A 15,823-nucleotide genomic window follows, 5' to 3' on the forward strand; every position below is an offset into this window, starting at 1 on the left:
TATACACATATATATACACAAATATGTCTAATGCATAAAAAAAGAAATGAGGAAGAAAAAAGTCAGGAGCAGCCTGTTCCTCTCTCAAGGAAACTTAGTCAAGAATTGAGCTTTAAGAGGAACTTCTCCACATTACAAATCAGTCTGTTAACAGCTTTTAGGACAAACTACTGCTTAACTTCCCCATCGAAATGGCATTTGACAACCTCCCTTGTCCCTTAATGATGACTTTTAGCACCTCAGTATATATGAATAAAGCCAGGGTTTGACAACCTTTAGAGCAGTTTCTGGGTTTTTCCAAGCATAGCTGCATAGGCAGAGATCACCCTCACTAACTTCTGATGCACACCCGGTCATTTTATTCTATAAGATTTAAAGAGTTAAAGAGCGGATACTGTGCCAGAAAGTTCATGAAGCTGGAAAATGTTTTGTGGTTGAAGCACCAGACAAGCAATCTTCAAGTGTTTCTTAATACTTGAAGATTGGTAGCTAATCAATGCAAGGCTTGATTAGCTACCACTAGCATGGATGTAAAAAAAAGAGAAGACTCATTTGCTGTCATAAGAAAAGGAAAAGGTCTAGGCTTCTTCTTTTGTGAGTTATCCTAATGTTCCACACACTTACACAATTTTGGGCCCACCTTTCCAGCTTAAAAATTATAATGGAGGTTTCATTATTGAAATTGTAGGCCTGTGTCAAGATTTTTGAAAAGAAGAAGAAAAGTATGACCCAATTTTGGTCTTCCTTTTTTAACAGTCCATTATCCATCAGGAAATTTTCTGATGGTAAAATTGCTAATCAGTTGCATACCCCTTAAAATCAGCCCCTGGAGTTCATGAACCCTGATAAGCACGTTTATGGCTCCTAAGCCTCCCAGGACTACTTGTCCTTAAACGTCTAGCAGGAGAGGGATTTGAAAAGAAAGATTTCTTTTGGTACACTAAAATACATCTATCGAGTTTGTGTTGTGTAAAAGGACATCTTTGTGTAATCGATGAAGGCCCAGCAAGAACAACTTCATTTTTATGCTGGAACATGTATAAAAACCGATATCCATTAAGCAGGGTAAGATGATTCATCAGTGCCATAATAAAGGCCTGTGGTTAGTAACACTGAACAAAAGACTGCCGTGGTGGGTGATGATGGGTAATGGCAGAGAATCCACAAAGACATGCACGTGTTTGTTTATTTGTTTTTAAGCACAGCACGTCCAACCCGTGACCGTTTTGCAGATCATGTGAGTGCTGAGTCACATTGTGCTCCTTCAGACGAGCTCTCGGTTTGTCCTCCCGCTGCCTTTGCAAATGAGCGCTCTGCTCGCCAAACCCCTCCTCTCTCTCCACCTTTTCTCCACTGTCAGCTTTAATTTCCAACCGATATACCGAGAGGGGTCAGCTGGGAGAGGAATTTCTCCAAGGCCTGCCATTTTCAATCCCCCGCATAGTATTTCTGTTGATACCAATTCCTGTCAGATGTCAGATTTTACATTTAATCTCGTCACTCAGCCCATACGGTGACCTCAGACAGACATTCAAACAAAGATGGATGGGAAAGGGCACTGCCTTCAGAATTTTAAATGCAGTCAGATGTAATAGTTACAAACCCTTCCTTTGGTAAAGAGGCAGTAGTGACCTTATTCAAGACGATTCACAGCACCTTAAAGCGCCTGTTATGCTCTGCTAGCACATGGTTTAATTGAACATCAAACATAATTCTCTCTCTCTGCAGATATTGTTATGCTGGTGGCAAGTCATGATCAAAACTTCAGCACTGGAGTTGAATATAGAAAGTGATCTTTCTGGAAGCGGTTGACAGGAGTTTGCAGGAGGAAGCTGCAAAGGAGAGAGAGAGAGGCTTTGTAAAAATCCACATAATTGCTCTCTTTCCCTTGCACACCAGGCACCCCCGCTGAGCCAGCTACAGTCTCGTTCGTTTGTCCTTTTGCCACATTTATCTCAGTAGTATTCACATGATGGAGCAGCTCTTGGACTTGTCCTTGCTGAAGGTGGAGGAGAGGAGTTCAGTCTTGCTGGGCAGGTGTAGGAGTCTCTTGGAGAGGCGCCGGACTGGGCTGGGCTTATTGGTCGGTTGGAGTTTGTTCATGCAGGCCAGAGCCGCGGTACGGAAAACACTGTGGATGCTCTTCTCTGATGTGAAAGCTGAGCACTCCAAGTAAGCCTCGGCTCCAAGCTGCTTGGCTAATGATGAACCCTATAAGATTGAAGGAAGAGATGAGTCTGGGTCGGAGGAAATCAAAGACAAAGGAGGGGCTTGTAGACAGGATGGAGACAGGAGCTTAAGCAGATACTAAGGAGCAAAAAGTTGATGAGGAACAAACCTGTTCGTGGGAGATTGGAGCCTGTTTCTGATTGGACAGCTCCATGCGGGTGCACACGTCTGTGCGCAGGTCCGTCTTGCAGCCTACTAGCAGGATCCGAGTGCTGGGGCAGAAGTCCTGGATTTCTGCTTTCCACTGCAAAGAAAGGAAACAGGTTTAACTGGGCAAGAATAGACATGAGGGATGGCAGACAACTGATCAATGAGGGCAAACTGCAGGGATACGTACCTTCTTGAGTGCACCGTCTACTGTGTCCGGTCGGCTGATGTCAAAGCATAAGAGGACTGCATCTGAGTCGCTGTAGCAGAGAGGCCTGACATTGTCGTAGTACGGAGAACCTAACGAGACAGAGAATTGACAAAATGAGACTTTAATTTTCTAAATATGCAATTTAAGCTAGCTATTTAGGATTCCGAGCTTCTCCTTTCATTTAGTTTGGTTTTTGCGTCTCGTGATCCATTCTGCTGTCTCTTTAGACCAGCCACTCCCGCCTGCACTTATTTTCCTGCCTGCTGCATCACCTGGGGCATGTTCACTCTGACAAATGTGTGCACCCCACTGTCTTAAAAAGGCATCGTACACAATGGATCAGCTGCCACAGGTGCAAAGAATGGGTAGCATGCATAAGATGGTGTTCTAATACACCACAGTTTTCATTTTTAATAAATGTTTTGCTTGTTTTAGGGGCTTTGCTCACCTTTACTAATTTACCACACAGTGTATACACCCATTCCTCTGCTAGTTATATGTCAGACTGGCAGTTTATGTCACATCTATGCAACATTGTGGTTCTGATTTCTTTTAGTCATTCAAAGCCTGAACCACAAAATAATGGCAAGAAAATGCAATTTTAAAAAATGAGTGTTTATTGAACCTTCTGACAATATTTTAGATTAATTAAATATTAATTTGAGCACATGAGTTTTAATTTGTATCATATTTGCTACATCATGCAATTTTTATTTATTGTTGAATTTACTTAAGTTTGTTTTTTTTTTTGATGATGATGTAAAAGTCTCAAAAACACACAAAATCTCATGTATTAAGCCACATTAGTCGTTACGGGGTTAAATTTGCCTGTACTTTGACTTTATCACTGCCTGGACTGTGTGCTTTCTCTGCCTACCCGGATTTTCCATCCTTGAACCTATTTTTGTAAGTAAAGCTTTTACTTTTTTATTTCTATAACCTGCTTCTTGTGTCGTGCTCTTCGGTTCTAAGAACTCAACCCTCCACAGTCGGCCACTCGGCACGAAACAACATCTTTGAAAACTGAAAGCTTTTTTTCAATTTTGTTAGCCAGCAAAAACAAAAATATGACTGCTCTTTCTACGCTGTGCCAGCTGACAGTATTATAATGTTCCATCACAGTCATCCTACTCACATTAACACAGTACAAACACAAACAGACACACACACCCCTGCCAAGCTCATGAGAGTTTCACAAAGCCTGGAGCCTTCCCACTGATGGGAAATTTTCCAGAAAAGTCCACTAACTCAGTGAGTCAGACAGTGCAACTATCTTTCAATGATTCAATAGAAAACTTTTCATACCAGAGTTTTGAATGATAAAATAGAAACCCTGGTTAAATGTTCAGGTAGACTCTTTACATATTTGTTCTCTAATAAAGAAATACACACTGGTGACTGTGGAGCTCATTTGAGTACAGTAAAGTCACTCTTATGTTCAAGAAAGCAGTTTGAGATGATCTAAGCTTTGTGACATGAGTGCACTGTGGTCATAAAGGGATGGACATGGTCAGCAATAATACTTGGGTAAGCTGTGGCTTTTAAATAATGCTCACTTGGTACTAATGACCCCAAAGTATGCAAAGAAAAATATTAACTAAACCGTCACAACAAACACTAAACAGCTGATTTTAGGCAGGATGAATCCATGCTTTCATGACGCCAAATTATGACCCGGCCATCTGTGAGCTGCAGCAGATGCTAAGTTTGAACTTCAGCAGTTTGTCTTGACCATCTTGACGTCTTGCTCTCGTGTGATTGGCTGATTAGATATTTGCAACAAGCAGCTGAACATGTGTACCTAAAATAATGGCCTGTTAGTAAAATTAGTATATCTCTATATCAAAATCAAAATCAGAATACTTTATTATTCCCTAATGAAAAAAAAACATAAATTCTAATTTTAAATTCTAATTCTAAACATAAATTCTCATGCAAGAGTTGGAAGGTCGTGGTTGGAAGGTATGTAACATTCTAGGAAAACACTTTTCTTTATCTTTGTAGTGAAGAATTCAAATAATCTCCATTCTGGATGAAAAGAGATGAAAGCAGCTAGCGTGGTTCAACAATCTACAATGTCAGTGGGCTCTACTGTCAGACTGCTTTTCAGTCAAGCACAGTAACTGTTGGGGCTCAGGTAGCTCTGGTGGCAGAACAGGTCAGCCACTAATCAGAAGGTCGGTGGTTCGATCCCAGGCTGCCTCCTGGCTGCATGCCAAATATCCTAACTATACTAACCCCATGTTTGCCTACTGGTGGTGGTCAGAAGGCCCGGTGGCGCCAGTGTCCGGCAACCTTGCCTCTGTCAGTGCGCCCCAGGGCAGCTGTGTAATGGCAATGTAGCTTGCCATTACCAGTGTGTGAATGGGTGAATGACTGAATGTAGTGTAAAGTGCTTTTGGGTCCTTAGGTAAAGCGCTATACAAATGCAGGCCATTTACCATTTATCGCTACTCACTGAACTGCAACTGATAATCAAAGCCGCAAAAATGTATATGCTTCTTCTTCATTTTTCTGCAATATTTGACGAGTGGAGGTTGAAAGTAGGACCCAAGATGCAGGCAGCGTCAGATGCAGGTGAACTTTATTAAACCGGTAAGTGAAACAAACAAAAACGCAGCAGGAGAGAAATAGAAGCTAAGGAACCTATACTGGGAGAAACTAACAAAACACCGACACGAAATGAGGAAATAACAGAACGAGGCAGAAAAAGAACACAGACGAACCAGCAACGCACCCAAGAAAACACAGGGCTTAAATACACACAGGGCAATCAGGGAACGTGAGACAGGAGGGAGACACGGCTGGGATTAATTGGACATAACGAGACAAGGGGAAGCGAAACTTAACACTGACAAGAGAAACTGACCTTCAAAATAAAACAGGAAACACACCGACAACACTCTAAACACGCAAACTTAACACAGATTGGGGAGACAGAACATAGAAACTTGAAACGTGGAAAAGGAGAGCACAGAGGACACAAAACACTAGGGATAATCACAAACAACCCAAAATAAACAAAACCACAGAATATTAATAAACTTAAGCATAAACACAGAGTCCACAGACTACAGACCATAACAACTCTCACACAGTGGTATTTGTATAGACAAATAAGATATAATATACAGATTTATGTTATGCTTTTAGGTGGATTGTTGCTGTGTTTTTTTAGCTAACTGACTGTCTCCCAGCTACATCTAGCTGGGAGACAGTCTTTAGGTTTTCTTTAGGTTTTTGCTAACCCAACCTAAACTACTGCTAGCTGAAGCCTTATATTCAATCTGCTACATAAGGAACTGTTATCCATCTTAACGTAACACTTTTAGTTGTCCAAATGCTTCTTTTAAATCTATTTTTAAACAATTACTCCAAAAATTTATGCTGTATTTCACGATCCACAGTTTCAAATACTCAGCTCGATGGAAACCAGCAAAAACAACAAGAAAAATAACATCAAATTTTATAGCACTGCTGTATAGTACCCACAATTTAATTATGATTATTTGCTTCACTATAGTCTTTTGTGGAGCAATCACTGTACTAAGAGGCTGTTGTCCACTTAAATATCACTTAAAGGAGAGTAGTACCTTTAATACCTTTAGTATTAAAGGTTGATCTTCTGATTTCTTAGCCCTTGCAGATACCTTGCCATCATTGCACATTTTTAAAATGTATTTGAAGGCTTTTTCTTCTATCAAACTTAAAGCCCTAACATATAAAAACCTCCTCCTGAGCATTGTTACATAAGTATAACACCTTGTTTGTCCTAGTGAATTATGACATTAAGGAAGCATATTTAGCTTACAATTCCAAAAAAAGAAACTTTTTTATATCATTCTCAGGAAGTGCTAAAAACAGACTGACAGGACGTCCGCTTTCTATTGTCTTCCCTCTGCTACCTAATCACTCCGCGCACACTAACACTAAAATGTAATTTCCTTCTCCTGTCCTCCGAGGTTAACTTCAAGCCTTCTGTGCTGATATAAGAGGTCATAATTATAGCAAAAATAGATTTTTCTATTAGTCCCCCAGCTGGACAACCAAACAATCATGTTATCTTGATGAGCTTTACAGTCATTAACTAAACGTTTTACAACAATATTATTGCCACGAAGCAAACCTGTTCAAACTAACTCTTGGTTGGTTCAGCCCGTCTAAATTTTTGGACTTAAAGCTGCAAAGTAAGTCAACTTACACAATCTCTATCTTTCAGAGGGAATCAAAGCAGCCGTCACATAACTATCCAGGGTGATGTAAGGCTTGAGAAAGAGGAGGCAGACACATCTAAAGAGGACACAACTTCTAGCACCTACCACCTCCCACACATTAGCAGCCCCCTGCCTGGACACACAAACAAGACAAGCCAAACACACGCACACAAAACCCTTTTAGCTGAGCAAACAGGAGCTGTTGCAACTGTCCGCTCTACTCTCACACAAAAAAGCAAATGGTGGGAGCTGCACTCATCTTTGTACACCAAGAGGACTATAAGACTGCCTTAATATAAATCAGAGATAAAACAGCCTTTCATATGCAAAAAAACTTAAGATGCACATAGAAATAGGGTAGAAATCTTTTTTTTCCTTAGGCAGTGTCAGTAAATCTGAAATGATAATAATTAGTTTATAAGACATATCAAATTCTGTGGACACCGAATACCTTAAGACATCTCGAGGAACCAATTTGTGCTTCAGGAAGTTATAACACTCACTCTTCATTTCTCTACCGAACAGTTAGCTTGGTTAAATGTGAAAATACTGAAATCCATTATCACAAATCGTCTTCTACATGTTTGAATAAAGACAACAGGAAAGCGGAATTAATAAGCAAAACAAAGCGAGATGGGAAGCTCGTGTTTGTTTGTGCTCTAAATGTAAATCGGTCTTATGCAATGTTTCCTCTGGAAAGGGTGACTGTCCAGAAAGTTTTCACTTCGTGGGAGACAAACACACAAACCTACATTAGTTCAGTGCTGCTTTCAGTTACATAAGACCTCTTTTTTCAAAGCAGCACACACCATAAGGCAGTGAGGAGGTCATGCTTCTCTTTACTCTCAGTATCCCTCACTGGTGCCTTCTGTTCACAGCGACTGTACGCCGCACACACAAGGTTACACGCATAGTAAAGACGGGGCGCGCACAAACACACGCTCATCCACACTCGTGTGGACTTCCACCCCCTGCGTGGATGAGGCATCCCCCTCGCCCCCCTGTTAAACAACCCCACTGAAGGCCAACTGGCACCGCTCAACTTCCTCTGAACATAAAACCTCAGCCAGTGCTGTTATGAAATAAATCTGTAGTGCACCGGATGGCTTTGCTTATTGATCCTATTTACATCATTTCTATGTACATTCAAAGGTCAGCTGAAGTTAGCACATTAACCCAGAGGCACAAAGCACACAAAACATTTGGAACTAAAAAAAAAACAAAAGAAGAAACAACCGATAGTTTTCATGATACATTATCTGCTGATTTCTTTTCACAGAGGTTATGGCGACATCTGCTAAGACCTGCTTGTTGATCTGCTTGTTCAACCTACAAGCCCAGAAATCTTAACTTAAAAAGAAAATCACATTAAAAAAACTAGAAGCAGCAAATTCTGGTGTGTGCTTTATATTTAAGACCTAAATAATCCAATCTATTTTTGCTTTACTCTTTGTGACATTGATAGCTTGACTTTGTCCACGTTGAGGCCAGAGGTCAGCAAATTCAGGCTTGATTGATCAGCTGAGTGTGCTGGAATTGAATCAGCTGCTAAATTGATTATTTACTTAAGGCCGTTTTCGAACACAAATGGTAAACACCACATTTTTTATTAGTCTAATATCTTTGTAAACTGCATATATGAAGGTTTTGGTCTGGTATTGAAACACACCAGGCTTGCTGGTATTGTTCTTAGTTTTTATGACAGATAATAAGTAATTTAATGTTGAAATCACAAAAAAAAAGGATGTAAGGATCAAAAAGCAACAACCAGCAGATTTATTTTATGTGTCTACCAGCCATCAGGATTATTTATTCATAATAACAGTTTCATAGTTTTTCAAACTGGGCTCTCTTTTTAATCTAGATTTGGCTCATTAGGATTTTACATTCAAAACGGGATGTTTGGCTCCAGATGTTCTTAAAGTAATCCAGGCAGGCTTGCGGCTCAGGCCTGCCGATCACTGATCTCTCAGCAGATCTCACACCACTGAAAAGCTGCTTAACTGCATCAAAACAGGATTGACAGAATGTGAAGACTGAGTAAACAGCAACAAAACTGTAAGCCAAACAATGCACGGGACATGGTTCGATTCACCAACTCCAGGCTGGCTGAGTTTCCCAATAATGACCCTTTATCCCAGCAGTGAACCAAATTACCTTACTTTACTGCCTAACCTAAGCAGCAAAAGTTAAAATAACACTGAATTGAAGGTAGACAGAAGAGGAGCTCACCTGATGTGTCCCAAAGGCTGAGCTCCACACGCTGGTCTTCAAGCTCCAGACAGGCTGTGTAGTTCTCAAACACAGTAGGGACATAAGTCTGGAAACAATTAAAGAAAGAGGTTTGAAAAAGACAAACACACACAGAAACAAGTAGATTTAATTAATCAGTCAGTAAGAAAAGAAATTACAAAATATTCTCACATATTATTCTAGATTCAATTTTGCTTCTCTTTTTTTTTTTTTTTTTTACATTTAAACAAAATCAACACATCAGTTCATGACTTGATGCTTAAATGTAAGCAGCATTATATATATGTATATGTGTGTGAGAGCTAAAAATAGCTATAAAAATCTCATTATTATAGCTTACACGCTATTTATAATTATACCAATTATACCCCCCAAAAAATATGCAGAACAGAATCTACAATGTCGTATAAAAGAATGATAATGAGACATTTTTAGGGATTTTTCCTCAGTATTGATCCTAAAACGACTGCAGACACATGAGACGTGTGCAGAAATCTCATACCTCTGGATAGCAATCCTTCACCAAGACTTGTAACATCGCTGTTTTACCGCATTGGACGTCCCCAACCAGCACCAGCTTACACCTCCCTACAAACGGCTGTGTGAGTCTTCGCTCCTTCATGTTGGAATAAAACAGGGAGACCTTCAAAGGAAGCCCGAGTGCAAATGCGGGAAAGTTTGGTAAATCCTCTCGGACGCTGGGCACCGTACGCGCTGTCCTCCTGCAGTGAGTGAGTGAGACTGAGTAGCAGTCAGTGAAGGAGTCACTGCGGAACTTTATATTGTCGCGCCAACCAATGAGCGCTGCGCAGTGCGCGAGCCGCAGGAGGAGGGCCGTGCACGAGAGCTCATCTTCTAATAGGGTTGGAGGAGCAGCTTGTTCACCACGAGTATCCTTTTATTTTCTTATTCTGCTTTTATTTTGGACTCTTTGTTTACTGTTCATGTGGGACAATAGAGGACACAGTAGACCAGGGATGTTAAACATAAGTCCGGAGAGCCAGAATGGGCCACCAATCAGGGTCTGATCCAAACCACTGGATGGCTTGGAAAATGTGAAAATTATAAAAAAAAGGAGAGCATAATTTTTCTTTAGTTTTTTTTTTTTGTTTGTTTTGAGTTAAAAAATTACATTCAAAAAAGTGTGAAATGCTGCCCTGCCTGGCTAGACCAAAATAATAAAATAATAATAGATAATCAGAACTTGACTTAAAAAAAATTAACAAACCATGCAGTTAACAGGATTGACATAAATAATTTTATGGGCAAATATCTATGTGTAATTCGTGTAAAAGTATCTACAATGAGCATAAATAATGTCACAGTACAGTAACAGTTTTTTCTTGTCAGACTCTCAAAATGTGGGACACATTTTTTAAGAGAAGGTTTACTTTATATATCCCAAAAGCAGGCGTTAGAGCAGCCAAAACATTTAAAAAATGGCGTAAAGCAGTATAAATAGTAAAAAAAATTGATAAAAGATTAAATAAAATGTATTTTAAAAAGCAAAACAGTTAAATATATATATTAAGGGGTGAAAAAGAATAAAAAGTAGTGTTTCGTTCCAAGTGGGACACCTGGTCACACTTATAAATATCATCAGATTCTTGGTAAATATATATATATAGCTCTTTTCTACTCTAACTGTGCACTCAACGCACCTATCACAGCTCGCCTCATTCACCCATTAACACTAGCACTTTTTCTATGCTCATTCTATCTAACATTCACACACATTCATATGTCAATAGATGCATCGGAGAGCAACTTGGGTTTATTAAGCATGCACACTGGAGCAGACCACCTGAGCTACAGCCACCCCAAAAAGCTTATTCACAGCTCCGTTTGCCTGTTTGATTCTGAAACATTGATGGCTTTCCCAACTGCCTCTTTAGATTCAGTGATGCTTATCAAGCTTATGTGCTCATGGCTTTTTTTTTAAATATTTTAAAAATGTTTTCTAAAGCCTCAAAATACTCCAAACTGTGTTTTAGTCATTTTCATGCCTCTTGAAGTCAATATCAAGCATCCAACAGTGGCTTTTGGAACTTTAAATCATGATAACAAATACAGTGTATAACTCATGACATGCAGTTAAACCTCGGAATTGAAAATATTTGCATTGGAGTTCTAAATTTTGTACTATTTCTTGTTAAAGGTTGTTAGAGACTTTTCACAAAAGTATTATAAAATGTTAAAGAAGGACATTAATTTCAGTCTGATGGGAGCAGAAAGAAACAAAAAGCCTGTCTGTGTCCAAATGACCTCTAAAGTTCACTAATTATTTCAGATATTATTTATTTAATCTGTTAAAACAAAGAGTAAAAATTTCTATTTTAGAGCAGGTTTATGTGCAAAGTTACTTCTGGGCATGCAGGTGAATTTAGGTTATAGGGGCATCCAGCAGTTAATCCAGATGTTTCTGTGCCCAGCCAATCCAGTATTTCTAGAAATAAACAGATTAAAGACAGTATTATACGGTGAGCTCTGCTAAGCAGATTGTGTGAATGGGTGAATGTACAAGTTGTGTACAGCGCTTTGAGTGCTCAGAAAGAGTAGAAAAGCGCTATATAAGAACCAGTCCAAATGAGTGGTATCTATTTTGTCACCGAATTCTCAAATTAACAGGGCAAATAAGCGTCAGCAGTGCTAAATTACGGTATCTCTTTAAGTAAACACAAAACCCTTCCAGTGACAGTAAATCCACAAGTTTAAGGGGATTTTCATTGTCTTTTGTTTTCTTCCTGGAAAACTTCATGCATCTCTGGCTATGAGTCTAATCTGGTTCACAGCTAATAAAAACAGATACTCGTTGGGAAATATTTGCCAACTCTGCCGGAAAATGTGATTCATGTAAATCAACTGTAGTGCAAATTCCTCTTCTGTCAGGCAGTTTTTGTAGGTGCATCCAGGAGTCATCAAAAGCACCTCATCTGTTATACGAGTGGTGTCAGTGATGGTTTTGTGTGCAGTGTAACAACAAAGTTAGCAATGAGCGCAAGAAAAGACCAGAGTAAATAAAGCATACACATACACAAGTTTTATTCTCTCCCTTAAACCTTGCCATACCTAAGGTCAAAGGTCATTTTGTCATGAAAAGGCTCAACTGAAATGGTTCAAAGTGTAGGATCACATACAAATAAAGCTACTCTGAATCTGGTGATGTATACGTAGCCTGAAAGACTCTGTTAATTGAATTCATGTGTCACAGTCATGTAAGGATGCAGTTATTTTCACACAAAACATATGAGTGACTACATGTGTGCACGTGTTTGTGTAACATACAGTGTGCAGCATACAGGGCAAAGTGCTGCCTGCTAAATCAAACAAATGACAGTTGGTTTCATCAGTCTGGACAATAACAGATAATTCGAGAGTGTCAGCTGTGTGGCAGAGAGGAAATGGAGCATGGTGCGGTGTGCACAACATAAATGCAGAGGGCTTTTTACGAGAATAATGTAATGTGAGAAACTTTGAATGGACCAGAAGCTGCAACCTGACAGAGAAACCACGTAAATGTCTCCTATTGTATTGCTTCATTGAAATCTCTGTTTATACACGCCGTTACCTCACTTCCTCATGCTCCATTTCTCTCTATTAGTGTCCTAACTGTATCTTTGTGTGAAACACCCTGCATACTACAAACACTTTGGTGGACTGTTTGTTTTAAACGAGTTTGCAGGAATTTTTGAATGACTCAATTGCAAGGTCAGCCTCCTCAGATTAACATTTCCCCATTTGTGAAATCTGTGAAAAGCCAACAGTGACTGTTTGAAGTTTCTGTGAAACTCAACATTTTATGACTATGTTGTTTCTACACTACTATTCTCTCCAGAATTAGATCATTTTATTTAGACTCAAGTAAAACCTCATTAAAGAGTAGCAAAATAGGGGTGGTACTTGTTGTTTATGTACATAAACAGAAGATAAAGATGGAACCAAGTGTATGTTTATGTACAGCAAATTGTATTTACAACTGTCTATTACCTAAAGAATAAATGTATTACTACACACTGTTCGCCTACATTAAGTTTATAAAGAAAAAATGGTATCCAAGATTTTGTACATTGAATATAAACCCATGTAGTAAAAATAAACGTAACTTTCATTTTAAACTTGTTTTGGGGTGATTGTTTCTTTGTTATAACAATCTTGAGTTGAGCATGTGGGTTGTGCCCATGAAAAACTTGCCAAATCTTCTCTGTCATTGCAAGACATCTTATTTTGCTTTAACTCAGTTAGCCTGGTTCTGCCAAAGGTTTATCCTTCTCATTGTCACCAAGTGCTTGCTCACAGGGAGACGTCTGATTGTTGGAGTTTCTCTGTATTATTAGGGTCTTTACCTTACAATAAAAAGCGGCTTGAGGTAACTGCCTTTGGGATTTAACACTAGATGAATTGAATTGAATTGAATTGAACTGAATTGAATTGAATTGAATTGAATTGAATTGAATTGAATTGAATTGAATTGAACTGAATTTTGGTGTCATTTATTGGATTAGTGGATTAATGTCTGAAGAAACAAGACATTGGCAATTTAACAATTGATTCATTGATTGATTCATTTAACAAACAGAGGCCAGCATCTTATTCTCTGACCAACACAATCACATTGGCTGACTTGCAACAAATGCTGGTTGAAGAATGAGATGCCATCCCACAGCAGTGTGTAGCCAAGCTGTTGACCAGCATGTGGAAGGAGATGCGCCAGGCTATTGTAGGTGTGAATGGTTCGTTCCCATCCTACTGAGTGCTCTGTTTGCTAAATTAATAAATTATTACATTTCCAATATGAGTCTATGTCCAATCATCCGGGTAAGGAAATCCCCCCAAAAAAAGATTTTGGATGAAGTGTTTTCAGTGGGAGAAATGTTTCGTCACTCATCCAAGTGACTTCTTCTGTCTTAGCTGACTGCAGGTTTCCCAAACGTTATAAATAGTACATTTGCATAATGACTGACACTAGCACTACTGACTGGCAATGGGCCATGAGGTCAGTTTTGTGGTAATTAATTTGCCAGTTGTCATGACCATTGATCAATGACCATTCCAATATGTCTTGTCTTTTTATGATAAAATCATCAAACCATGTTTGGCTTAGCAGCCTATAAAAGGCGTCAGGTTTCACCTGTTACCAGTCATTTTAGTCTGTCTCAAGCCTCCTGCCTTAATCGAGTCGGTAGAAGCCATTCTCATGTTAACACACGGTATATGTAAACATATGTATGCAGACACAAGTAGACGAGGATTAAAAGCAAGACAAGTAAGCAATGGAATCCAAAAATGAAAACAATTAGCTCTCATACCTCCTGTGGTAAGGTTACTGTGTCTTTGGACATGCATTTTTGTGTCACTGCAGACTGGTTTTAGGGTTTCTATTAGCCTGTTTCACCACGTTTTCCTGATGAAAGGTGACAGTGGCACACTTTGGCCATCTAAAGACACAGTGACTTTTAAATCATCGCAAAACTACGACTCCTCATGTACAGCAAACACAATGACCTTTGGTGCTGGCCAGTGGGCTCCGTGGACACCTGACAGCAGTCTGACCTACATTCAACAGCTGAAAGTTATATCTTCACTCCGTGTTTTACCTTATCTAACTTGCCCCACTGACATTTAGCATTGTGTCTGGTTGTTATGTGTTACAGTATGTGTCTACATGCATGATGAGCCACTGGAGAGCTTAAATAGAACAACTCACAGAAATGCTCAATATTGCAAACTCCTGAATGTAAATGTGCATTAATTTGCTACTCTAATATACGGTAGAATTGTGGATGAAAGCAACAGAAGGCATTAATCCCAAATCTGATTCAAATGATTTCTAGAAATTGATTCAAAAGGGGAAAAAATGCATCGCATCCAATATGCCTTGCAGTGAAAAAGAATTTGCATAATTCAAGTAAGATGAGGTTGAGAGCTCTTGCATTATGCAAATCAGGGTATGAGTGGTATATTAGCATAAAGTGCAGTCATAAAAGGAAATGTATTGGCATTACTTGTCTATTAGTTGCTCTTGGGTGTGGCACATTTCACTGAAGCTGGTTCATTACTATCAATCTAGAGTGTAGGTATTACATGTTTCTGTAGTTGGCTCGCTCAGCATTTACATGTGTGTGTGAAAGTGGAGAGGGAGATTAAATGTAGTGCATATGAAGATGTTTTCCCTTGAAATATTTCCTGTATATTAGAAGCTACAAGTTACTGTTATGTCTTCAGTGGGGAAGGATGATTTTGAAGGTTTGTTGTTTGGTCTGAAATAAAAACAGAGTGTCAGAGATGTACAGAGATTCAAGTCTGGGGATGAGATGGAATGAACAATATTACAGAGCCAGACATATTTAAAGTACAACACTGCAAATAGAGAGTGTTGTTTCACATTAGAAGTACAACAGCTGACAAGGGCTCTTGTGGCTGCACACCTCTCAACCTTCACTGTGAGCAGCACCACTTCAGTCAGGAGGTGTTTGATGCACCACAGTGAAAGCTGAAACACTAATAGTGCAGCAAGCCAGACTGATGGGCAGGACAGAAAGAGGCTCCATGCCTGACACTTTTTGTCTTGAAAGCGCATGTGGCCTTTTCAAATGTCAAAGCAAAGGGTGGATGTGACTGAAGAGTAAAAATGGCATGAATCAATCAATCAACCCGAAAAAGAGCTGAATTAAGCTGCTGTTTGCCCTTGTTTAGCTCATTTGGATCCCGTATTTGGCACCATTTCGTTCATGCTTCACTGAAAACTGTGGAAGTGTCCTCTGTTCTTTCC

General features: G+C 39.4%; 1 protein-coding gene across 1 annotated transcript; it reads right to left on the reverse strand.

The window, feature by feature from the left end:
- Positions 1-9,834, reverse strand: LOC146494493 (rho-related GTP-binding protein Rho6-like). Its single transcript, XM_085146523.1, has 5 exons — positions 9,557-9,834; positions 9,034-9,121; positions 2,567-2,676; positions 2,339-2,473; positions 1-2,211 (listed from the first exon to the last, which is right to left on the reverse strand). Exons 1-5 carry the CDS (start codon positions 9,674-9,676, stop codon positions 1,966-1,968), a joined length of 699 nt encoding a protein of 232 aa, XP_085002649.1. The 5' UTR covers positions 9,677-9,834; the 3' UTR covers positions 1-1,965.
- Positions 9,835-15,823: the final 5,989 nt, after the last annotated feature.

This window comes from Neolamprologus multifasciatus, chromosome 20 (genome assembly GCF_963576455.1).
Source record: "Neolamprologus multifasciatus chromosome 20, fNeoMul1.2, whole genome shotgun sequence".
In the NCBI taxonomy this organism is placed as follows: domain Eukaryota; kingdom Metazoa; phylum Chordata; class Actinopteri; order Cichliformes; family Cichlidae; genus Neolamprologus; species Neolamprologus multifasciatus.